The sequence below is a fragment of the Ochotona curzoniae genome, unplaced genomic scaffold (genome assembly GCF_017591425.1).
Source record: "Ochotona curzoniae isolate NIBS_2020 unplaced genomic scaffold, NIBS_Ocur_1.0 scaffold_1037, whole genome shotgun sequence".
Classification (NCBI taxonomy): Eukaryota; Metazoa; Chordata; class Mammalia; order Lagomorpha; family Ochotonidae; genus Ochotona; species Ochotona curzoniae.
In genome coordinates, this window is record NW_024467083.1 from 19,401,259 (window position 1) to 19,427,681 (window position 26,423).

Below are 26,423 nucleotides of genomic sequence, written 5' to 3' on the forward strand. Positions count from 1 at the left end.
TGTCCATTAAGAGGAAGAATGATCGTTTGCAGAGTATTCATACAACCCAAATACTACATAGTGGTCAAGTCAAGTAAGACACCAGTGCATGCAGAAACATGGTCGCAGTGCTCAAACATAACCTTGAGCAAAAGAATCCAGACACAAAGAGCATCTAATGCAGGAATCCACTCATACAAGGTTTAAAGTGGGCAAAATTAATCTATGTTAAGAATAGTGAAGATGGTGTTACTTTTAGGGAAGAGAATCAAAGGAAGATTGGGAAAATTCTGCAAATGTTTCCGGGTGCTGATGATGCCCTATTTGCTAACCTGGTGACAAATGTACTTTGGCGATCAATGATACAAACTTCAGTCCCCCACATCCTAATAATTTCTCATTTGATTCTTAAATTTTTTTCTATCTGTGCATGGGGCTTTAATTTTGAAAAGATTTACTAAGAATGCATTAAGAAGTTAGGGTGGCATTAATGAGGGGAGTGAAATGCATTCTTAGTAAATCTTTTTAAAATCAAAGTCTCACGCACAGACAGAAAAACATTTAAGCATAGAGTATAAAGAATGATCAGTGAAGTACACCCAAGAATTAGGAAATAATATCTGAAGACTGGAAACAAAGATAATCTTTTACACTACTACTAAGAGTTGCTGGAACCAACATCCTCAATCTCTCTTCCTCTCTTCTGGACAATTGTTTTTGCTCAAGTTTGAGGACACATTCATTCATGGAATCCTCCTCGACTGAAGCTCCTGTGTGATTGACTGGTCCTGTTATTGTCTGGCCTCATTTTGTGTCATTTGGTCCCTCCTTAGATCATGCTTCCCGTTCCCCGGAAGTGCCAAGATACATTCACTCCAAGCATTTCCCCCCATTGCTGATCCTCTGCCTCAAATAATCTTCACGGGGTCCTCATCCTTTAACTTTTGTTCATGCTTCCTATTTTTGCTTAAAAGACTTTCCCCCAGAAGTCTTATTGACCCTTCTTCCCTTTAAATCAGATCCACCAGTTATGCCCTTGTCAAGTCACGCTATTACCTTTGTTTCCTTGGGCACATTCAGTGTAATGTGTAGACATATGTAGGTTGCTGAGATTATCTGTATAAATACTATCTCCCTTTCTAGAGTCATCCCAAGGTGACATGGATTGTATCTCTTTTGCTCAACTCTATGTCCTGTTGCCCAGAACAGTAGCAGCACACATAGATACTCAGGAAATATTTGCTGAGTAAATGGAAAAGTAAAGGTAGTCTACCTTAATCCTATGTCTGTAGGAGGTAGAAAACTAATGGAAATAATTGATATTCTAAGCTCTAAGAGGCAAACCCTTTGGTTGCCTAACACCCATCTGGGATGGCATACAGATATTTTTTTCTGCCTCTGGGCATCCCTGGTGTTGGATGCCATGGCAGGAAATGTTGAGATGAAGCCAGAACATGCAGCAGTACAAGAACAAGGTACTCTCAGGAAAGTGCAAATGGGGCAGGAGCCAAGGATTGCTGACAGGCTTGGAGTCACCCCGTTCTGCCTTCTGTTCACCTAAAATAATAACTTGGATTCAAGGCAGTGAGCCATCTAAGCACATCTTTCATGGCATCCCAACACAAACACACACACCGAAGACAAAAATAGAACAAAAAGCTCGCAACACAGTACCGCTTTACTGTGTGCAAGTAGGAGCTTTCATTCAATTGTTTTTCCATTCTCTAATGTATTAAAAAATATGCCTGTTTGTGATGCCCCAAAATATTTGCACCGCTCCAAAAATGTGTGTGACCAACAATTTGTAACAATTTTTTGGTTTTCTGTTACTTTTTCTGATAACTCTGCTACTAGACTACCTGAGTTGGTATTCTAACTTTGCCAATGCTAGTTTTGGGACATCGAACAAGTTTTTAGCTTCTCTGTGATGGGGTAAATAGCGGTGCCTGTTTTATATGGTTGTTTTAAGGATTAAATGAATTAGTACATGTAAAGGACATGGAATGGAAAGCCATTGGGAAGTCTGAACAGGAAGTTGGCAGGATCCCAAGAAAAGAAGTAAGATGTGGCCTCTGTCAGCATGAAGTTAGCACTTGGATGGAAAAGAGAGACTGCAGAAGGACTGGGGCGGAGGTAAATGCAGAGTAGGCCAAGGTCATGAGGAAGAAGCCTACATTCCACCCTAAAGAACCAAATCTAGGCTCGGGAAGTAGGTTTGGGAGCTTTTTACTTACTTTTTCTAAAAATGCCAATTTCTTTTTAAAAAATTAGGCTAATTTTTAGAGAAGTTCTATGTTTTTAAAAAGACTAAGCAAGATATTTTCTGACCCCTACCCACACAGATTTTAGCTATCTTTAATTCATTACTGTTGCCTAGTTTACATTGGCACACTATAGTTACTAACTAAAGGCCATAGCTAACATTACAGTTCACTGTTTTTCTGAGCATCTTGCAGATTTTGACAGGTGTATAGTAACATGTGCCTACCGTGATGGTGTAACACAGAATAGTTTCACTGCCTTAAAACCTTCTGTCCTCTGCCATTCTTCTCCTGGCTTGCCCCCCAAACACTGACCTTTTTAAATGCCTTCCATAATTTTGCCGTTTTCCAGAGTGCTTTATAGGGAATGTGACCTTGTCACACAGGCTTTTTCCACTTAAACTTATCTACTTACCACTTAAAAATCTGTCTGGATGCAGAATGGATTCCTAAGAAAAAGAGAGCTTCAGCTTGCATTCTGTTAATTTCTATTTTTCTTCCTGTTGTTCTTTTTGTAATTGTGGCTTTCCATTTAAGGGATGTGTAGTAACTGTGTAATGGAGACTATCATGCCCAGATGTGAGGATACAATGCAGTATGCATCTCTACTTCCAGACTAAAGATGGACTCCCAGTGGAACTGTTTACTATATCTTGACAATAGGATGCTGGACTCTCTGTTATTGTCCATACCCGCATTAAGGGACATATGACTGTGTAAGAAGAACTATACTTTAGTCATGATATAGGGGAATTCAATGAGGGGGGAGGAAATTGGGGAGGGGTAAGAGAAACCCCAGGGCCTATGGAACTGTATCATATTATGATAATAGTAATAATAAAAAGTAAAATTTAAAAAGTGCATTTTCAGGGCAGCATGGAGCTTTGAATGCTGAATAGGCCTAGCCAATTTCCTTGAGAATCATCTGCTTCATAAATATTTGTTGAGCAAATGAATGGATGAATCCCTAGCCCTGGGACTCCAACAGCAGCAGATGGTCAGTATGGAACTGTTGAGCTGCATTATAGGCTCAGCACCTTGATTACATTGAGGGGGTTCCAAGTCCTACTTAATGGTTTACTTAAGGGAAACACATCACTCTCTTGTGTTCCAGAATACTATGATACGTGTTTTACAAATATGATTTCAAATCAGCATGACCAATAATCCTTTGAGCTAGATACTGCTATTCCTGCTTTATAGATGAAGAACCCGGATCAGGGATGCGAAGAACTTTTGCCAGTGTCACATGAGAACCACGTTTCCAGGTTGGTGGAGCACACCAATGGGTACTCAGCATGTGTGGAGTCCCCACATTGCCGGAGGTGCTTCTGTACACAAAGCTTCCTGATGTCCTCCAATAGGTGTACTGTGAGGCCAGTCAAGTTAGTCTGCTTACTGACTCTAAAATGCCCAGCCCATTTTTACTTTCTACACAGAGATATTCCCCAACAGTAGAACTCGTTTGATTCTCTTTTTCCTGTGTGGGAAAGAGGTTCATTGTAGTAGGTGTCACAGTGGCAGGAAGTTCTCAGAGATATTAATCGCCACCTAGAGATAAGGCACCCACGTAATTCCACCCTAAAACAGAGGTTAGGGGCCACTGTTCATCAAGATAGAAGGTAGGAGGGGGCCTGAAGGTCATAGGGAGCTTTGTAATTCATTCAAGATTCTTAGATGGTTCTATCCAGAATTATAATTTAAGATGCTCAATTTTCTACAACACTTCAAAATCAGAAAAGACTTCTAAATCTGACAAATGAGATACCAAGCAAGTCTCTTTTTCTCTTTTAAACAAGGTCTATTAGTATACTTATTTGAAATGCAGAGTTATAGAGAGAGGGGGAGAGTCAGAGAAAGAGATCTTTTGTCCACTAGTTGCATTCCCAAATGGCCTCAATGATCAGAGCTGGCCCAGTTTGAAGCCAGGAGCCAGGAGCCAGGAGCATCGACCAGGTTTCCCACTTGAGTACCCAAGCACTTGGGTCAACTACCACTGCTTTCCCAGATGCATTATCAGGGAACTGGATGAGCAGAAAAGAAGCCAGAATTCAAACCAGTGCTACATGGGGTGTCAGCACTATAAGTGGGGGCTATACTCGCTAATCTGCAGTGCTCATTCCAAAACAAATCTTGTAAATTAAACAAGCCCACTGATTGAGTTTGTAGAGAATAAACATGGTAATAGTATGAGAACAAATCACTCTACCTGAATGAAAACAACCGACCCAAAATGCTGATCCTGAATTTATTTCCTTATCGACTCTGATTATCTCTACAATATCACAACGCTCATAATTTTCTCAACAGCCAAAGGAAACTTGAAAACCTACTCACTCACGCGGTGACAGTAACTGAAATTTAAGAATAAGGTTTTGATCTGAGACTGGATAAGAAACAAGACTTGAGCATTAATTCCAAGATCGAAGATGAACCGTAAGTTAATAAACAGGGCTCTTCTTGGAGACATAAGACTTCCCAATCTTATATCTTTTCCAGCAATCTGCTGCCTCTTACACACTCTTTTTTTATTTTTTTCAAACAGTAATCATTTGTAATATTTTAATGAGCTGTTTTCTACATGAATTTTAACCTACTAATTTGAATTGAAACTCTTGTTCTTACTTGAATTGAAAATAGTTAAAGTTTTTCTTTCATCCTGTGGTCCTGGACCTGACTACCCCTCTACACCTGACATGCTTCAAGAACTACCATACCCCTATTTATTTTTGGAAGCAGTTTAGACTGTCAAGTTAGAAGCGACCAAGCAGGGACCACACTAGAAACATTCACATGCCCCAGGATGTTCCTGCCAAGAGCTGGAACCTGTTTTTGAAATGGGAAAATCATTACCTTCAGAACATTGAGGGCTTGCCAGACCCTGGGCTCCCTGGCTGGGGTGTGAAGCTTTGTCCCTATATAGCCAACTGCTGGCCGTAAAGACTAGAATCCAGCAGAGGTGTCTTGATAAGCCCTGCCTTCAGCTCCTCCACACCCATCATAGGAACCTGATTGAAGTCTATCTTCTATCTCTCCTTCTTTGTTAGCTTAATGAGCACAGACACATAGCACAGAGCAGTGGGCTCTTAAGCACAATCCTGACAATATGGAAATCAGTTGGTACATTTACTGGTTAATATTCTGACTCTATCGGCAGACTCACTTCAATAACAAAGCCCAAGAAAGTAAAACATTCACATTCTGAGAGTTCTCATTTCCCCTCAACCCTACCTAGCTCTGGGAGGAATCATGCTGACAACTTTATTATACAGAAAGGCTAGCTCCTAAGTGACCATGACATGTATGGGAAGCCAAGGAAACTGTGAAAGTTTGTGGAATACAAGCAAGAGAATAAAGGGGGCGCTTGGCAGTGGGTAAAGGCCTAGGAGTTGGGAAGAGGGGCTGGGCACAATGGCATAACCTTCACAATCATGTCATCCACCTGGGCGTTGGAAATTACTTTCCTTGGGTCAGGTGCGATGGCTCAATGTCTAAATTCTCACCTTGCATGTACCAGGATCCCATATGGGCACCAGTTCATGTCCCAGCTGCTCCCTTCCCATCCAGCTTCCTGCTTATGGCCTGAGAAAGCAGTAGAGGACAGCCCAAAGACTTGAGACCCTGCACCCATGTGGGAGACTCCAAAGAATCTCCTGGCTCCTGTTTTCAGATCAGCTCAGCTCGCCATTGGCTGCCATCTAGGGAGTGAACCAGTAGATGGATCTTTCTGTGTCTCACTCTCTCTGTAAATCTGTCTTTCCAATAAAAATAAATAAATCGTTAAGAAAAAAAAAAGTACTTTCCTTTCTCCCTTTAGGCTCCTGCAGAGACTGTCAGTGCATCTTATGTCTTCTTTAGTGAGGATGCACACAGTTCATAGATGCACAGGCATACACCTATCTGTCTAACTGGATTGCCACGTTAGCACAGGTCCCAGAATGAAGTAAGGCCACTTAGACTCAGGGCCCTCTGGGAGCTGGTGCTCTTGGGATGACACAGGAACCAGAGGATAGAGACCAGTTTCACCTTTAGGGTTTGCCCTGATCAGATCTTTCTAAGAGCTAGGAAAGTTGCTACCTGCCCCTCCCTCTCTCCACTTCTCAGTTCACCTTTATGTTATTCCAGCAAGTCTTCACAGGGCAAGTGTCATGGTGCACTGGGTTAAGTTGCTGCTTGGGATGCGTGCATCTTACGTCAGAGTGCCTGGGTTCAACTCACAGCTGCTTAGCTTCTAATCTAGCTCCCTACTAACTTATCTGGAGAAACAGTGAATGGCGGCTCTGGTACTTGAGCTCCTGTCACCCATATGGGAAATTCAGATGGAATTTCTAGCTTGGCCTTCAGCCTAACTCAGCCCTGGCTGCTGCATGCTCCATTTATGGCATGAACTGACAGTTGGAAGATTTTGCTTCTCTCTTTGTTACCCTGCCTTTCAAATAAACAAATCTTTTTCTTTTTTTTAAAGGAAGCCTTCACACAGCTGTCATTTCCTGAGTGTCACACTGCTGGGTTCTGGGGATTGAAGCACACAAACTCAGCCCCAAGGAGACACCATCACTGCTCTCCAAAGGCAACAGAAGTTGCAACATTCTTGAAGATGCCAAGGGAAAGTCTAGACAGGAAAACCATTCAATATTGTTGCCTTGAACTCCAGTGGTAGGTACAACAAAGCCCACTGGTGTCCTTGTACTGACAGGAGGAAGGGCACAGTGGTGATTAGCACCTGACAGGTGGAAGGGCTGAGCAGCACACACGGTGTAGATAATGTGAGAAATCATCAGCACCAAGTTCCCAGGGTGACAAGGCTGTGAAAAACTGCTTTGTTCTGCGGTCTCTCTCTCTCTCTCTCTCTCTCTCTCTCTCACACACACACACACACACACACACACATTCTTCTCTCCCTCTCTCTATAAAGAGAACCCCATACAAACTGGCTCTTATTCTATAGGGACTAAAAACCACTCCCCTTCTTATCAGGAAACCTTGTTTCTGCTGGTCTGGCAATGAGGTTGCCTGGCTGCAGGAGGCCAAGGGCGGAAGGCGGGGTTAAAGCTGTTTATCAGTTTGTTCTGGGCAAGGAGGTGGAACCGTCACCCATCACCCATCACCCACAGCACTAACCAGAGGAAACTGCCTGTTCCCAGCTGTAGTGGGACTTCCTGCCAGAGCACCTGCCAGACGTTTCTTGACTGAAGTGGGCCTCCCTCTGGGTCTTTGCAGACAGAGGTGGGGAGTGGGGCAGGTCTACGAATGACTAATCCCCAGCCTCCCAGGCCAAATCTGAACTATGGGCTGACTGGATAGGAGGCTACAGATAAAAGAACACCAGGCGTTGAGCCAGAAATTTCTGTAGCTAAATCCTGGTCCAGCTGGTTGAAAGTGGATGGTCTCCTTCCCTGTAGGATGGGGAGAGGAAAGCAAGGCCACTGACCCTGAAGGTCACTCACATAACTTTCTCTCCACTTGTTTAAGTTTCAAATTTCCCCCTTCCTTCTCAGTTCCCAGGATCCTATCCTTCTGTTTGCACCACCAGCCAAACCTGAAATTCTGTTTCTTTTATTTTGAACAGTAATTTGTTTTTCTTTTTCTTTTCTTTTCTTTCTTTCTTTCTTTCTTTCTTTCTTTCTTTCTTTCTTTCTTTCTTTCTTTCTTTCTTTCTTTCTTTCTTTCTTTCTTTCTTTCTTTTCTTTTCTTTTCTTTTCTTTTCTTTTTCTTTTCTTTCTTAACTGGCCATTCATTTACTTGTTCCTAACAGCAAATTGTCTGAGGGCAATTCTGGCTCCAACCTTAAAGCAGGTGCCTTTCCCCCTCAGTATACCAATTATTCAAGCTTCATTTTCCTTGTCAGAGAACTTAGGATGAGAGAGAGTGACAGAGAGAGAGAGAAAGAGAGAGAGCGCGAGAAAGAGAACGTGTTTGTGTCTAGCTGGTCTACCATCTTCGACATGGGCTCTGCAGGTCAGGGAACTGTTCTTGTCACAGGCCAGAACTTCACACTCCAAAGTAATACCCATCTCCCTTCATCAAGTGCCACACAGAGCTTCTACCAACTTTTTTGTGAAGCCTCCGTAACCAAGGTGCCATTGGCCAAAACATGTCCATTACATACACTGCCGAACATGAAGGTGGGAAAAGGCATTTAAAAGCAAGTTACAAACACCAATCAATGGTCAAAATTGCCCCATGTCCTTTCTTCACAGCAGTAGATATCCTTTGATGCACAGGAATGAGTTACGATTCACTCAAAGTAGAGTAAGGTTGTCTATGTGACCCAATGAAATGAAAGGGGGAACTTCACTGGATGTGGCTTCCAGGAAAACTTTTACTTTCTAGGTAGAAAAGGACAAGTTACAAGGCAGATACTCCTTAATCTCTTTGCCATTTCTTCTTTCTTGAAACACTGATATGATGCCTGGAAGTGCAGTAGTCATGAGGCATAAGATGAAAGCCACACAGGCAAGTATGTTACAGTCTAGTTTAGCTTCAAGAAAATGAGAGCCTGCGATACTAATGGCTAACAAACCTTGGTCTGGCCAGCTATGTGAAACAGAGGAGCCCACATCTGCTTATGTTGAGTTTTCTGTTATATAGTGAATGCCGGAAAGGGGTTCTCAGCAGTGTGCTGTTCTTGTTCTCAAGAAGTAGCCAACATCTCACTTATATACATCTTGTAGTCACTCCTGATTGCACTTCTACCACATAGACAAATATCACCTGCTTTCTCATCAGACTATCACCCAAAATCCTGCCCACAGCTCACTGCCACTGCTGTCATCTTTCACTCACAAAGCTGCAATAGTCTCTTAGTCTAGCCATTTGGGTTCACCTGTCAATCTGTTCTCAACACAGAAGCCAGAATGATTTCATTAAAATCTAAGACAGATGGCATGCCTTTACTCATAGAAACTGTCCAGTGTTGTCCATGTTACTCAAATTAACATTTTTTTAAAAAATGGATTTATTTATTCACTCAAAAGCCAAGAGAGAGTCTAAGAGAGGAAGAGAGATCTTCCACCTGTTGGTCTCCTCCCCAAATGGCTGTGCAGTTGGAGCTGGGCTGCTCTGAAGTCAGGAGCCAGGAGCTTCCTTCGGGTCTCCCAGGTAGATGTGGGGGGTCTAAGCACTTGGGTCATCCTTTGCCTTTACTACAGGCATATTATCACAAAGGTATATGGGAAGCAAAGCAGCTGGTATTGAACCAGTGCCCAGATGGAATACTGGCACTGCAGGCAGCCTTGCCCACTATGCAGCAGCACCAGCCTCTAAAAGTTCAGGTACTTAAAATGACCTGTAGAAAAACTGCATAATTTGGCCAAATTCTAGTTTTCTTTAGGGGGAGGGACATGTTATTCTGACTTCAGGTTTGTTATTGTGTCCTTCTGTTACATCTGTTAAGACCATGGATCTTTAATTTTTAAATATGGTATATTCTAGCTCTTTTCCATTTTTTCCCTTTTCACAATTCCAAGCTTTCCTCATTATACTCATGCTTTCTAAGAAATTTTTGGGCACATTTATATAATAGTCACTTTAGCACACATATGATCATTTCTGTCATTTCTCAGCTGTGAGTTTTCATTTCTTGGGTTTTTTGCACATCTAGTAGCTTTTCATTGGACGCTAAACATTGTACACAACAGGGTGTTGACTATTCAGGAGAACCCTATTCAGGCCTCTGAAGCCCTGTTTCTGTGTCTCTCCCTAGTTTCTGCTACCCTGTATCAACCCCCACATGTCTCAGCCTCTTCAAACTCCAGTCTTGGTCTCCTCAGTCCAGGGGGAATGTTCAGGCTCTTCAGTGAATGCTCTCCCTGTTGGGTTACAACCTGGAGACAGTGCCATGATAGAAAAGTATACAGCAGCAGCCGGACTCAATTCATCCGTTTTCCTTCTCTTAGGATCGGAGTCAAGCGTTGCATGTTGCCTGGTGTCTAAAAACAATACATTTGTGCATTTCATCTAGCTTTCCTGGTTCATGGACTGAGGATCACTCAGTTGTGACTAGAGTTGTAGTGGCCATAGACATTTGCTAAATCTTTGGAGGATTTCCACCTCCAAGCTAGATACCAGGGTACAAAGATGAGCTAGAATACATGGGACACATGGTAGGGCAGTGGCAGTTCTGAGAAGGGAAGTGATATGTCCAGGCAAGGCTTTTGTGAGGGCACAGTTGGGTGTCCAGGCGTTTGGTGCCCCAAGATGCTCTTTCCTATCTGAGCCACATCATCCTTTCTTCAGTTTAGCTGCACTGAGCATTCCCTGGCCCTCAGCTACCCTCTCCTCCAGCTCTCCTGCCCTCCAGCTCTCAGAATTTTGATATTTTCAGCCAAAGACTCTCTTAGGCTTTCCTATATCCCCATGGAGTCTAGCCTGGAAGTATCCTTCAGGCCTGTGGGTAGTGGGCCACGAAAAACACTGAGATCCCCAAGTTCCAGCACAAGCCAATAGGACAAGCTTCTGATTCTCTCCCCCTACCCTTTGCCCTCTGCTTCAGATTAGCCTCCAAAGTCCTATCACTGACATATGAAATATGAGACCATGTCCGTGAAAGTAGGCTGTGAACAGTGGCACTTAAGCCAATAGGATCAACATAGCATACAATAGATACATAGCAACAAGCATCCACCTCTGTGTGTTTTAGACTGAGGGGTGTACAAAACAGGTTCTCCTTAAAGAGGCACATGATCCAGGGGCCCACTGCTCCAGGTAGATGCTATGGAGGTATAAGTAGCAGACAGCCTCCTGCTGCCATATTTGGCGGGTATACTGAGCTGCAGATGTCTACTTCACCCAAGGTCATGGGCAATCCAGATCTGAAGAGGGAACCATGTGGGTGCTCAGAGATCCAGGCACTGAGTCTGAAGTGAGACATTAATCTGAAGCTTCTGTCCAGGTATGATACAGTTGTATCAAGGCTTCCTCCTTTCCATCTGCAAACATTCCTGATGAACGATCTATACTCACATCAATTTTACATCTGTATCTGCAGAACTCAGCCTGGCCCGTGGAACCACTGCTGGGCTTTGGCAGCCACAGGTCAGTCCAAGTTCCTCTTAGCCAGAGCAATGTCAAGTGGTGGCTAATGACTTCATGCAAGACCAACTCAGTACCACAGGTTGCAAACTCTTACAGTTCTGTGCCTTTCTTCATTATCATTGTGGCTGGTAATTGAAACAACATCTAGAAATCACTAAAGAACATGGCTAGGTAATATCTGAGTCTATTTGCAGAGCCAGCGTTTCATGTACATTATAAGATTTAATTCCCATCTTCCCCATTCCTATGGGGAGGCACCTTCACCATCCTTTTTATAAAGTACTTCCCTAATCCCTGTTTGATGAAGACTGGAGGTCAGACACAGGGACAGGCAAACTGTCCCCTCCGGTCCCTTCTGCCTTCCATGGCACGAGTCTCTGTGGGCAGCTTCATGTTCACTGTTGCCTCTTGCTCACATCCCCTTTGGCTCCTTCCTCCCCCAGCTCTCAGTTTTGCAGACTTGGTGGCCACTGCTCAGGCCTCAGGAGCAACACAGAGGTACTTTGTGTGTCCAACCCCCACTCTCAAAAATAGGAAGAAGAGAAGCTTTCAGCCCACATCCTGCATTTGAGCAAAGTTCCCACCAGTGGTTCAACCCAAGCAGAGGTTTATGCAACATCTTTCAGCTCACACCTAACCTAGCAACCACCAAATCTGGATTCCCAAAAGGTCACTTGTTCATTCATCAATAAAAGATGAGATGTCAGTGATGAGCCCAATGTGTACAGGGGCCAGCTAGAAGCACATAGATGGGTAATTCATGTATTTATTCTTAGCTGTGTTCATTTATCAATCACTTACTGACCTCTTAACTTTTAAGAAATATTTTTAACTTTTTATTTGAAAGGTACATCTTATAGTGAGAAGGAAAGTCAGAGAGAGTCTTCTATCTGTTGGATCACTCCCCAAATGGCTGCAATGGCTGGAGCTGAGCCAATCCATAGCCAGGAAACAGGAGCTTTTTCCAGATCTCGAATGCAGGTGTAGGGGCCCAGAGGCTTGAGTATCCTCTGTCACCTTCCCAGACCATAAGCAGGGTGTCATGTCAGAAGTGGAGAAGCCAGGACGACACGAACCAGTGCCTGAATGGGATGACTATGCTTGCAGGTAGGGGATTAGCTTGCTATGCCATAGCATCAGTCCATGAGCTCCTGTTTTTGTCTGAAGCCTAAGTCCTGAAAACATGGTGGTGAAAAATTCAAGTAAAATTGAGGCTCACTAAAAATCATTAGTCTACTGAAATGCTAATATGGAATCCTCATCATTTAAGACCCTAAAATATTGGTTAATGCTTGCCAGGTAACCGGCACCATTTGGACAGTAAATGACTCAACAAAAACATGTGTTCTCTTGAATCATTCATGCAAAGTGCCTGCTCCCACTTACTGCTGTTTCTCTTCGGTTGTACAACTGAGGTGATCAACAGCCAATCAGGGTCCTGTGCCATTGTTAACCACTGAAATTGCAACGGTCAGTTTGCGGTGATGGTTTTGGTTTCTATTTTCTTTCATTTCTTTCTGTGCATTCAAACTTCTTGGACTCTGTTTTGGAGCATCTGTTCCAGAATGTTTGTTTCTAAGTGAGCATCTTTACTCCAGTATAAAAGAATTTCTTTATTCTCACATGCAGTGTGCCCTAACTGGCTTTCTAGGTTGACAATGGGGAGCAGAAACAGTTTATCTCATGTTCTCAAATACTGATTAGTTTATTGGTTTATTTGAAAAGCAGAATCAATCTCTCCCTCTCTCTCTCTCTCTCTCTCTCCCTTCTCCCCCTTCCCCAACAGAGGGGTCCCTGATCCACTGGGTCATTGCTCCTATGTCTACAACAGCCAGATCTGGGTTAGGCTAAAGCCAGGAGCCAGAAACTCCATCCTGCTCTTCACATGGATGACAGGTGCTCGAGTACTTGGGTCATCCTCTGCTGCTTTCCTGGGCATGAGCAGGGAGCTGGGTTGGAAGCGGATCAGTGAGGATTGGCCTCTTGGATGACTTGCAAATAACAGCGTAAATTGGCTGTACCACAACACAAACCCCTTCGAGTCCATTGTCAAACACTGGAACAGTCTACACACACTGTCTGGAAGGATGCACAGAGACTTGAAGCTCATGTTTGCTTGTCATTTCTCATTCACAAAGGGCTTTCACCCCAATGGGTACTCTGGATCCTTTGGAAGTTGGTGCTCTTCACTGGCCTCTCTGGGGGATGCCCAGGCCCAACGTTCTCAGCAGGGAGGAAGCACGCCTCTCGGCACCTGCTCTGTGGACACTGGGCCACTTCAATTCTCCTTGCAGTGGCCTGCCTTGGAGATGAGCCTCTCTTAGCAAGTCTCTCTCATGCTGAAATAGGTTAAAACAGGGCTCTCCATCAACCTTGGGGCACGCTAATCATAGCCTCTTCCTCTTAGGTACGCCAAGTCTAGGCCTGAACCAGGCCACAGAAGAAAACAAGGCAAGAAGGCGCCACGCCTCAGGAATGCAAGCCTGAGGGACAAAGAAGAAATACTTTGCCATATATGGAACGGAGCATTTCTTCCTCTTTTCCTTCTCATCCTCCTTTTGAATTTTCTCCTTTGATCTTCCCCAACATTGTATGTCTACTTCCTCTTTCGTAGCCCGTACCCGCCTCCAACTTAAGCAAGACCAAGACAGCATCCCTCTTTCTCTTCACAGCGTCGCAGCTCTTCTGAGACAAGCCCTGGACCAGAGAGGACATGGGAAGATGATAGGGCAGCGACGGCTACAAACCACCGCCAGAGGGCGCCACGGCGCACCCCATCCTACCATGTGGTCCTTGGATGTTCTCCGTCGTGGGATGGTTCAGAAGTCCTGCAGGCTCCAGCCCTGGTCTTGCTTCTGAGAGGGTCCCAGAGCCTCTGTCTTCGCACTAATAAAAGTCCCATCTCCCCTGTACGTCCTTTGCGCAGAACAAGTTCTGGGGCTCCTCCAGCAAATCCCTAAAGCATACTACTGAAATCATCTCGGGTTAGTAAACACAGCTTCTCCCACCTGTGAGGAGAAGGGCTATCGGAAATTAGTACTTCCCTGGAGTTTGGAAATAGGTGAGGCCCTTTAAGATCTGCTCAATCATTCTTGCTCCTCATTCTGCCTCCTTGGTTTCACCCTGGGACTTTTTTTCACCTGGGTGTGGCTGCAGAGGCTGTTTCTGTCTCTTCTTCCTGCTGATGCTCCACTTCCCATCCAGCTCCCTGCTTGTGGCCTGGGAAAGCAGTCGAGGATGGCCCAAAGCCTTGGGACCCTGCACCTGCATGGGAGACTTAGAAGAAGCTCCTGGCTTTATATTGGCTCAATTGCAGCCATTGCTGGGGAGTGAAACAGTGGATGGAAGCTCTTTCTGTCTCTCCTCCTCTGTGTTTATCTACCTTTACAATAGAAGGTAAATAAATCTTTTTTTAAAATTGGAAAAATTACCTTTATCTGGATAAAGGATTCTTGCATATAATTCAGACAGAATTCCTAAATATCTAGCTTGGAAAAAAAGTACAATCTGAAGGGGAAAGGCTGAGATCTCTGAGAAGAAGAAAACTAAGAGTCCCTCTTGGCAGAAATCGAAACAGCAAGGCCAGTTAGCATAAAAGATAGAAAATGCTGGTAGATTATATACATTAAGAAAAGTAAGAGCCATGCTCTTGCTACCTTCCACGGTTTCAGGAAGATATACAAAACACTTTTCCAAAAGGAGAATAGAAATACTCAATGCTTTTTATGCAAACTCGTATTACAAAGTTAGCAGTGATTGGGAACTTTGAAGAACAAGTGAAATATCAGCAGCAGAGCAGCCTTTCCAAGGGACATACAGATTCTATACTACTCTGAAGGCCTGAAAGGATTCTTTGCAAGAAGTGGTGAGTTGATATGGGGGGGAGGGGAAAGGTATTTGTGTGTTTAGAGAGAGAGAGATTAGAAATGATATATACCAGACTGTTTGAAGTTGTTTCTCTCTGTTTTCACTTTCTGCAATGTACACTTACCATATATTTTTTAAGTTTTTGGAAAAACGGAACAATTTATTTATATATTTGTCTCCCCCAATAGAAGCATAAGTGACCACAAGTCTGCAATCAAATCATAACTGGTTCGTAGTGGTTTATTGTGTATGTCATGTTTATATCATGGCAGACAAAGAGTAAATATTCCATCAATCATGCCTTTCTGTTCTAAACTTTAGTGGTGGATTTCCTGTGTTGAGTATTTATAGCCTTGTTCATTGGCTAAACAAAATGAACAATTTAAAAGTTCTCTAGCTGTCCCAGCTGTAGACAACTGCCTAGGTTACCTTGTATCTAGGCACGCGTTACACTGTGCAGAGAGAAGCAGTCAGTATCTGGCAGGCACCCCGGGCCTGGTTAAGGACAAATTTGTGTTAACCATACCAGTGTACCATTATGCCTGCCTAGTTACTTATTAGTTTTTAGAGATACTGTGGTTAAGTCAGGGAATACTGGGACACACCACCTTTGCCTCCAGGCTGGGGAGGAGGCAGAATGCCCGGGGAAGAGAGTCCAGGGAAATATTGGAGTGGGAGAGGCTGAGGATAGGGTAAAAATTACTTTTGGGGGCTTCCATGGTTATTGCACTCAAAGGTAGGAGACAGAGCTGAGATATAGTGGTCTAAAGGGGAGAACTGGAGTGTCTTTGGTGTGATCAAGACACCCACCCAAGCAGGAGACCTGAGCTAGGCTAAATAGGATCACCTACCACCCAATGGTGTGTTTAAAAGCTGGCACTGGGGAGTATGTCTTGCTGGTCTAGGCTGTAGTACCCAACTGCAAGTGTCAAGGCAGAGGGCAGACCACATCAGGCCAGGCCACAGCACCCACCAGAACACGAGAGAAACAGATGTGGAGGCAGATTCCGTGAGGGACATGTGGATTTGTTTCTGTGGGACTGCAGCACCTGCCAGTTTATGCAGAGCCGGAGGTGGTGACAGGCCAAGCTGATCTGGACCACTGAACTGACATGACAGGAACTGGTTGACACCCAGTTAAAAGATATGATAAAGATGCCAAGAGACTGATTTAGTACAAATGCCAGTTTCAAGTTTTATTAATCAAAAGATATTAATTGAGCTTCTAAGAGACACCAAAAATGAACCGACACTTTTGGACAATTGGATTTGTGTCAACTCTATGAGAGCCAAGACTGGGAGGAGGCCAGGTGGAGCCAGGCTGTAGCTCCTGCCAACACATACAAAGGTTGAGAATGAGGGCAGATCGTGACAAACAGGGCTGTGGAGAGAGTAAGAACTGGAGCTGGCAGCAAGCCAGGCCAGGCAGGGCTGCAGCACCCATCAGCACTTGTGTGGGACCTGTGTGGGAGCAGGCTAGCCTGGGCCAGGCTTCAGCACCTGCTGCCCACATGTTTTAGCCAGAACAGTTTATGGGCTATGCCCAGCTTTGCTAGGTTGCAGCACCTACCTGCGAGAGCTGAGACAGATTAAAAAGGAAAAGGAAAATGAAAAAAAGTAACAGAGACAAAAACATTTTTTTTTCTAGTTACAGATTTATTGGATTTTGAGTGCTGCCTGCTACCTTGGAGGCCCTTATAAAACCATGAATGTTCACTACCCCTGCTACAAACTTTGCTATATTTATATATTAGCCTCCTTAATTAAAGGGGCAATTGAAGGTACCATTCATAAATCTTTAACCAATTCATTACAAAGTGTAAGTTGCCCATAAATGTTTGCTAGACCTGTTGAATGCAGAATGATTGAAATCTATACTCCTTCTCTTGGCTGTAAGGCCTCCACCTCCATACTTCCCTTTTGCAATGAATCTTTGAGTTTAGAACATATTGATGTCACTTGTGGCTGGAAAACAGCATGAGCCTAGTATGGAATGTTTCCAAAATAGGTCTAAAATCAAAAAGGGCAAGGGAGCAGAAGACCTTGCCAGGAGAGAAGCCACAACTTGACCCAGGAAAGGCACCTGTTCAAGAAGAAAGTATGAGCAGTGGGTGTTATGCTATGGGTTAAGCTGCTATTCAGGACTCCCACTTAGTTCACTTCTGATTCAGCTTGCTGCATATGTACATGCCAGACAGCAAATGATGGCTGAAGAACTTGGGTCCCTGATACACATGTAGGAGATCTGAATGGTGGCGTTAATGGCTCCCAACTTCAACCTAGCACAGCCCTGACAGTTGCAGGCACTTGCAGAATAAAACAATAGATGGAAGATCAATTCTCTCTCTCCCCCACTCTCTAATTTACTCAGTCAACCTCTCTCCCCCAGCTTTCAAATAAATAAATCCTTAAGGAAAAAGAGTTTTCAAAAATCTAACAAGACCTTCTTAATAAAAGTCAAAATCTAAGTTTTTTTCTATTAGTCTTGGAGACAAAGTTCATCGTGTTTTAGAGTTACAATGAAAGAAGTAAAAAAAAAAAAAGTACACCTCTCTATGCATTGTGAAAATTAAATGTAGTGTAGGAAGATGTAGTATTCCTGACTGTCTTTAGTGGCTGTCAGTGGGCCTGGTTCTCTGATTCCAACTCCAGATCTATCCTGCCAAGGGTCACCAACAGATGCGTGACTCATCACACGGGTGCCCCTCGGTGCAACAGTGCAACTCCTGGGCTCACCCTGGATAGTTGGACAGGGAGTGCTCTGCATGAGGCAGAACAGCCTCAGGCCAAACTAACAAAGAACAACACACTGATCAGGTCCTAACTAGAGGTGGGACATTGCACCTGTAAGCAAACGCTTCCAGGCTACAGCTTTTCTCCTTTCAAAAATGAGGGAATTAAAATAGTTCTTGATTTCTAGATACTTTACTGTTGCTCACTCCTCAGGACTGATGCTTCTGGTGAAGACAGACAGAAGCCCAAAGGACCAAGCATAAGGATATTGAGATACGCCAGCTCAGACTGATGCTGGCATGGAGGCACCTCTTCCTGCAAGGCTATCCTCTCTACAGACTGGTGCAAAAGTTCCTCAACTGCAATCAGAGCAGTGGCATATCAGGCTAACCCTCTGCCTGTGCTGCTGGCATCCTGTATGGATGACAGTCCTAATCTGGCTGTTCCACTTCTGATCCAGCTCCTTGCTAATGGCCTGAGAAAGCAGCAGAGGATGGCTCAAAACAAACCCACCGATGCTCCATCTAAACCTTTTCTTAAATAAATGAGCAAACAAAAAGTGCTTTGTTAAATTTAATTAATTTGCAAGGAGGATTGATATGGTGCATGCATAAAAAGCTTTGTAGCAACACTTAGTGCACTTTGCAGTCTTACTAAAGCAACAAGGATGAAACCAGGGCTTTCCATGCACTTTGTTTGGCACTGTCTCAGGAGGCTGTGCCAGGTAATTTTTGCACTGATCCAAGTCTCACAGGCTTCAGGAGTCCTTGTAGAGGGCTGTTGTAGCACAGTAAGAAAATACTACAGATTGGGTAGATGAAATCAGTCAACTTCTCATTACTTCCACAAATTGCCCGATGCAAAGGCTGTTATGAAGGAAAGAGAAGTCAATTTTTCTGGGGCTTTGGAAGTGAAAGTCCAAATGCTACAGTTCAGGATCTGATGAAAGCCTTGTGGCATCTGGTGAAACTTACTCGGAGGAAGGGTCAGAGGACAAACCAGGGGAGAAGACTGTGTGTGTCCTCACTCAGGTTTTTATAACAACCCTGCAGTGAGAACTATATTCTGCAGCCAAGCCTTTAATGACCTGAAGACTTCCCATGGTGTCCCATGTCCTGAAGATTCTACTGCCTCCCAGGAAGCAGCAACCCTGAAGCCAGGTCTTTCACCCTGCACCTTGGAGAACATTCAACATTCAAATGATAGCTGTGGCTTAGACAACAACTCTTCTCACCATTCCAGAGGCTGAGAAGTTTAAAATCCAGTTGCAGTCTGCTAATGGCCCTCTTCCTGGTTTATGGAAGTTTGTCTTCCTCTTTTTATTTTTTAGAAAGATTTATTTTATTTTTATTGGAAAGTCAAATATACAGAGAGAAGGAGAGACAGAGAGGAAGATCTTCCATCCAATGATTTACTCCCTATGCAGCCACAATGGTCAGAGCTGAGCCGATCCGAAGCCAGGATCCCGGAGACTCCTCTGGGTCTCCCACATGGGTGCAGGGTCCCAAAGCTTTGGACTGTCCTCTACTGCTTTCCCGGGCCACAAGCAGGGAACTGTGTGGGAGGCAGGACCACTGGGATTAAAACCGGCACCCATATGGGATCCTGGGACATGAGAAGACTTTAGCTGCTACACTACCTCACCAGGCCTGGAAGTCTGTCTTTTTACTGCATACTCTCATGGTAGAGAGAGAGAGATTGTCTCTTTTGCATCTCTGTCTTTGAGGGCACTAGTTCCATTCAAGAGGTCTATACTATCATGACCTAATTCTCTTCCTAAATCATTTTCTCCAAATAGCATCACACTGAAGAATCATCACATGATTTTAAGCTAATAAACATTCAGGGCACGGCAGCACAAATGAACTCTTGACTAGCCAAGCACCATGCCAACTGCTAACAAAACTGAGCCCCATTTCTTCTCTAGTACACAAATGAATTGTAATCATTGATTTGTTGAAAATAAACAACTAAGTTGATTTGGCTTACATCTTTTTTTTTTTTAAAAAAAGATTTATTTATTATTTTTATTACAAAGTAGGATATACAGAGAGGAGGAGAGACAGAGAGGAAGATTATCCATCCGATGATTCACTCCCCAAGTGAACGCAACAGCCGGTGCTATGCCGATCCGGAGCTAGGAGCCAGGAACTTTCTCCAGGTCTCCCACATGGGTGCAGGGTCCCAAGACTTTGAGCCGTGCTCGAATGCTTTCCCAGGCCACAAGCAGGGAGCTGGATGAGAAGTAGAGCTGCCGGGATTAGAACCGGTGCCCTTATGGGATCCTGGCACATTCAAGGCAAGGACTTTAGCTGCTAGGCCACCATACCGGGCCCTTACACCTTTTTTTTTTTTTGAAAGAGAGAGCACTCTCACCTGCTTGCTGGCTTCCTCCCTAAATGCCTGAAATAGCTGGTTCAGTATCAAGAGCTAGTGGCTTGCAAGGACAAGGATGATGTTCACTTCTGATTCAGCTCCCTGCTAACAGCTCAGGAAAGCAGCAGAGGATGGCTCAAGCCCTTGAGCCCCTGTCGCCATGTGGGTGACTTCAATGAAGTTCCAGGCTCTTGATTTTGAACCAACCCCACTCTAGTTGCCATTTGGGAAGTCAATCAGTATGACAAGGGAAAATGATTCATAAATATTAGCAATCACACTCATGTGAAAGAATGCCAATTGAAACAATCAGGTAACCTTTTCACCTGCCATGAGCGAGGCACAACTTCTTCCAAAGATAGATTTGTACTTTTCTGCTGTGGTTGAATGTGGTCTGTCCCCACAAAGGTTCTTGTAGCAGAAGTGTGGTCTCTTGTGTGGCCATCTTGAGGTAGTGCAACCCTTAAGAGATGGGGGGGTGAGTGAGTTATTCTGTCCTAGGTTGTTACAAGGGAACCTGGCACGCTCCTGAATTGTTTACTCACGTGCTGCTCACTATTCTTGCACCTGCTCCTTCACTGCGGTGCTATCCACCATGAGGCCCTTGCCAAATAGATGCCAGCACATACACATGGATCTCTGAACTGTCAGCTTTTTTTTCGTTGTTGTTAAATATGATACCTAGCCGCATGCATTTTTTTTGTAGCAACAGAAAACAAAGAAAGTCAAAATTTTTTAAAAAATCAAATACTGTTTTTGAAAGATTTATTTATTTGAAAACTAGAGTTACAGAGAGCAAAGGAGAGGGAAGAAAAGACAAGGGGGGAGAGAGCTAGAAAGACAGACCGGTGATAGAGGAGAGATATTGCTCTTGTGTCGGCTGGTTTACTCGCCAAATGGTCACAGTAGGCAGCCTGGATGAAGCTGCAGCCAAGAGCCAGGAACTCATCCTGGTCTCCCACATAAATGACAGGCACCCAAACATTCCAGCCAACTTTTGCTGCTTTCCCATGCACTTTAGTCATGCAGTAGCCAGGACACAAATTGTCACTTTCATGTGGGATCCTGGGCTGCAAGTTGTGGCTCAACTCACTGTTGAGCACTAAACAATATCAGCACCCAAACGTCAAATAATATTGGACACGTAAATTCTCCTTCTGTGGATTTTCTCCTATAGATAAATTCATATACATATAAAAAACAGATATTTTCAAGAATCTTTTGGTACCAAAAACAAGTAGAAATAATCTGAATGTTTATCAGAAGAAAATGGTTAAGTAGGTGATAATATGGCCATACAATGGAATTTAATGAAGCCAACAAAAAGAATGAGAAAATCAGGCAATGATTTGGAATGATATCCGTGTTAAGTAGAGGAAAAGGACAGAAAATGAATTTATTTTATTTCTATTTATGCATGAGATTGCATTTCTTCATGGAAAAGTAAGTGGTTGATGCACTGAACTCATGACTAGAAGGCTGTGGTCATCAAAGGAGCTTTTTTAAACAAAGATTTGTGGGCCCAGAGCCGTGGTCTAGCAGCTAAAGTCCTCACCTTGAACCCACTGGGATCCCATATGGCAGACGGTTCTAATCCCAGCAGCTCCACTTCCCATCCAGCTCCCTGCTTGTGGCCTGGGAAAGCAGTTGAGGACGGCTCAAAGTCTTGGGACCCTGCACCCATGTGTGGGATACCCGAAAGAAGTTCCTGGATCCTGGCTTCGGATCGGCACAGCATCGGCCATTGCGCTCACTTGGGGAATGAATCTTCGGATGGAAGATCTTCCTCTCTGTTTCCCCTCCTCTCTGTATAACTGACTTTGTAATGAAAGTAAAATAAATCTTTTTTTAAAAATCCAAAGTTTTTTTTTTTTTTCATTTAAAGGACAGTGTTACAGAGAGAGAGATAGCATCCACTGGTTGGTCACTGCCCAAAGGGCTGCTCCCGGCTTCAGGCCAGCTCAGGTTCCTGAAGCCAGGAGCCAGGAGCTTCTTTCAAGTCACTTATGTGAGTGCAGTGCCCCAAAATCTTGAACCATCATCTGCAGCTTTCCCAAGAGTATTAGCATGGAGCTGAATAGAAGGGAAGCAGCCAGGGCTTTAAATGGTGCCCATATGAAATACCAGCCCCACAAGCAGAGGCTTAGCTTACTATGCCATGGTGCCAGCCCCAGGAACTTCATTTTTGACTTTCACAAGCCATTTACATCTGCCAGTTGACAAAGATTCTTCTGTTCTGTCCCTGATGTGCTGTAGGTAAGGAAGTCATATAGTCACTGTAAACTGCAAACCCAACTTCATGTTACAAGGCAGGCTCATATTGTCATCATGACTCCAAGTGTGATACAGTGTGGAGTCTGGTCCCCTTCCCCAGCCAGGCCTGCTGTGCACTGCCACTTGTACTCATCTTCATTTTCCCTCCCCGCAGATGTTCACCCTTAGCCTTCCATTTTGTTAGCATGGTTTCTGAACTAGCTTTGGGCAAGAGGAGAGAGAAGTGGCAAAAAAAGGAAATGATTTTTACTTAACTGCGGTGAGTTTAAGAGGGCTTCTTGCCACCGGAGCCTGGCAAATGCTCCAGGCTGCTTCTGTTCTCTCCTGAAGGTGTCTGTGGGTTCTTCAGACCCACCCTCATCTGCATGTACCCTGAAAGCAACACCTTCAGCCACTTCTCCCATCAACCCCTGTGTTCCTGGTTCAGTGCTCTAAGCAGCAATCTTTCTCTGCTGACGGCACATTGTCCTTCCTTGGGCAGAATTTAAAAGGAGTCCAGGCTATTTTTCCTCCCTGTGTAGCTTGGAGCTGATGCATAGGAAGCTGCATGCCAGAAGCTCAAGGCTTGAAAAAAGTTCACGGAGCTAGCTAAACAGGGCTTCTCAGTGGCTGTGTCCACAGAAATGCTTTTCTGCTGGGTGTGATTGCCCAAGTGTGCACTTCATTGCCTGGAAGTTTCGTAAGATGTAGTTGCAGGGAAGTCCCTAAGACTGCCTGGATTTGTGCTTGTTTCCTTCCAGTTAAAGCAGGCTTTTGAAGCCTCAGGGAATAAGAGGGTCAGAGCATCCACATCCCAGAAGAAGCTGTTGGGAGATACGGGAGCAAGCACTATGGACAAGAGAGCTCTCTGGGCAGGTGAGTGATGCTGAGGGAGGGAGTCCTGATAATTCAGCAGGGCAGTTCATGAGGAGAGAAGGGAGAGTACAGACTGTGGAAAAGTGATCTTGCTGCTTTCTTGAGATTGCAATCTGTTCACTTTAGTACGTTAAAAAACATCAAGTAAGGCAGCTGTCACGGGGGTGCCATGCACAGGCAAGGGAGCAGCAGTGGCCAAAGTCCTCTGCACTCTCAGGAAACTTTCTACACGGAGGTGTCCTTGCCTGCATTAGGACTGGAGCTCAAAACACAGGGAGAGTAACGCTTTCCCAGTGTTTTAATGTGTGAGTCTTGTGTTGGGAGTCACACCCTTCACGGGCTGCGCTTTGAGTATATTCTAAAACGTTTAGGCCCCCAACCCCAACTATTTCTCACTTGCAGGATAACTGCATTCAAAGCTTTCTAAGCATTTCTATGTAATCCTCCCCCCGCCCAACTCCAGAATTCAGAGACAAAACTTTGATATTCATAGTGATGAGAATTTGCCAGAAGATGGAGATGAGACTAAATAAATAAACAAGGTGTGTTGACCAGGAAGAGAGGAATATGTCTGATAGAGAAAGGAGACAACAGTGCCAGCTGTACATCTTTCTCTTTGTTAACACTCTCAAGCCATGAGCAATACCCTTAGCTAGAGCCTGATGGAAGCTCTTCGCCATGGGACCTCAGGAAAGAAGCCAGTAGGGAGGCAATGCTTAGGAGGAAATCCTGGAGGAGGGAGTCCTGACAAGCAGAAGTACTAACTAGAATCTTTCTGCCCACTCAAGGAGGGCATGGAAAATCAGTTTCCTGCCTACCCTGTCCCTTGCCTGGCAGGAATGTGGACCAGCAGGAGAGAACCTGAGCTCTGCAAGGGACACACCCAGCTCCAGCAGCTGTGAGCCTGATCTTATTTCCTTTATAACTTCCCTTTTTCTATTTTCAGACCCCAACACTGCACGATGTTCTTAGGCTGGTGGAAACATAGTTTAAAAGAGTCTTGCTCATTAGGAAGAATTTCTAAGACTCAAGGTTCTACATTTACTTTCCACTTTGGATGATGAATTAAGGAGAGAGCAATTTCATGGTCATTCTTACTCCCAAGCAAAGCTTGCCATGGAGAAGAGGCTGGGTATGACATCAAAGACAGGCTTAAAGCACCACCAGAGCCAACTCAAACTTCTCCATTCACCCTGCCTTGTTCTAAGAGTTGCTTATTATACATAGGGAAACCATTCATTTCCATCTTCCCACAACAGTTATGTCCCAAGTTATTGCCCTAGATAAATTATTAATAATTGTTTTTGCTCATCAAATGATTCCACTGGAGCATAAAGTCTACGATCACCCTCCCTATAAGGATATTTCATTTCAGACAAGCTCCTGGAGAGCAGGGAAGGCAGAGATGTGATTTTAGCTTCTCTACTACTCTAGATAATGCTTGCCACAGAGGAGGTGACTTAGTAGAACTTTGGTGGATAAATGAATAACCAGTTTGAAAACTGTCTCAGCCTTGGGGCAACCAAGGTCAGTAGAGCCACAGCAGCTGTGGCTAGAGAGCTCAGAGGAAGCAAGGCTGTTTCTTGTTTGTAGTCACGCACACAGACACCTCGTTATTGTCTGGGAGGGATGATCCAGATTGGGATCAACAAGCTTTCTCTTTCTGCCCATCCATTACAGGTTTGGTGGCCTCACTGCTTCTCCAGGGAGGTAAGCAGGCCATGAGTCACCACTGCCTGAATCTCCTGTCTCTGCTACATGCATTGCTCCCTCCAGTTCCGACACTAACATATCTATGACTCTGACTGTCCCTTTGTGTACCCATCGTGCTGGCTATCTTGGGTGAGAAACTTGTAGTTTTCTGAACTCCAAGGCAACAACATTTGTGCTTTTTTGGCTTTCTCCATTCTACTTCAGCATCTGCCTACAAACTGGTTTGCTACTTTACCAGTTGGTCCCAGTACCGGCAGGAACCAGGAAAATTCACTGCTGAGAGCATTGACCCCTTCCTGTGCTCTCACCTCATCTATGCGTTCGCAAACATCAGTAACAACAAGCTCACCATTGACGACAAGGATGCCATAGCGCTTTATCAGGCCATCGGCAGTCTCAAAACCAAGTCAGTGGGATGGGGGTGGGAGCATCTGAGGTGGTCTGGGAGGAAAGATGTCAGTAACAGCTTGATCTACAGCCTACTCTCTCCTCTCCATGCACGTCCTTGGGCTATATTCTCTCCTGGTGCCTGATTCCTTCACTGAACTCAGTTGCTAAGCAGCGCCAGACCCCTAATTGCTCATATTCTTTACACCGGGGATTAATCCCAGATAGCCAAAAGAGAAATAATCAACTTACTTTTTAACACTAGGAATCCCAAACTGAAAATCCTCGTGTCCATTGGAGGGTACCTGTTTGGTTCTAAAGGGTAAGACTGCATCACTTTTTTTAATCTTCATTTTCCCTTGTAATGTCTGGTTGTCACCTCTTCCCTGTCTCTCAAAAGGGGGTACCGAATTAGACAATGACACATCTCCCCCTTGTCCAGGTGTCAAAATGGATTTATGTTTGTCACAGTAGAGGTGCAGCACTAGGTTTCCTGGAGTGTTTGAAGAAATGCACCAGGAACTTAACACAAATTCAGTTCCTGAAAGCCCAGGAGAAACAGGGTTGTGAGCAATATTTTTATTTCTGTAAATATTATAGGTAGTAGGGAGATGGTTTTAGTTATGAAATGTAATTATCTTTTTTTTTTTTAAATCTTCCATTCATTGAGTCACTCCCCAAGAAGCCACAATGGCCAGAGCTGAGCTGACTGGAACCTCTTCCAGGTCTCCCACATGGGTGCAGGGTCCCAAGGTTTTGGGCTGTCCTCAACTGCTTTCCCAGGCCACAAACAGGGAGTTGGATGGGAAGCAGGGCCGCTGAGATAAGAACCAGCATCTGTATGTGATTCGAGTGCTTGCAAGGTGACAACTTTAGCTGCTAGGCTAATGCGCTGGGCCCAAAATGTGGTTATCTTAAACACTTGAGGGTTTGACTTTGCAC

At 44.3% G+C, this 26,423-nt stretch overlaps 1 protein-coding gene across 2 annotated transcripts in view; it reads left to right on the plus strand.

Annotated features, from left to right (window-relative positions):
• Positions 1-26,423, plus strand: part of LOC121168824 (chitinase-3-like protein 2) — a 42,243-nt gene that overhangs the window by 5,155 nt on the left and 10,665 nt on the right. The window contains exons 2-8 of one of the 2 annotated variants that reach the window (XM_040999212.1): positions 4,551-4,676; positions 13,684-13,727; positions 13,949-14,185; positions 23,267-23,381; positions 25,062-25,091; positions 25,299-25,500; positions 25,747-25,803. In XM_040999212.1, the coding sequence (XP_040855146.1) occupies positions 4,670-4,676; positions 13,684-13,727; positions 13,949-14,185; positions 23,267-23,381; positions 25,062-25,091; positions 25,299-25,500; positions 25,747-25,803 (692 nt within the window). In that variant the 5' untranslated portion in view covers positions 4,551-4,669. Of the gene's footprint in view, positions 1-4,550; positions 4,677-13,683; positions 13,728-13,948; positions 14,186-23,266; positions 23,382-25,061; positions 25,224-25,298; positions 25,501-25,746; positions 25,804-26,423 lie in introns of those variants that run through there. The other variant, XM_040999213.1, reaches the window with a different exon arrangement.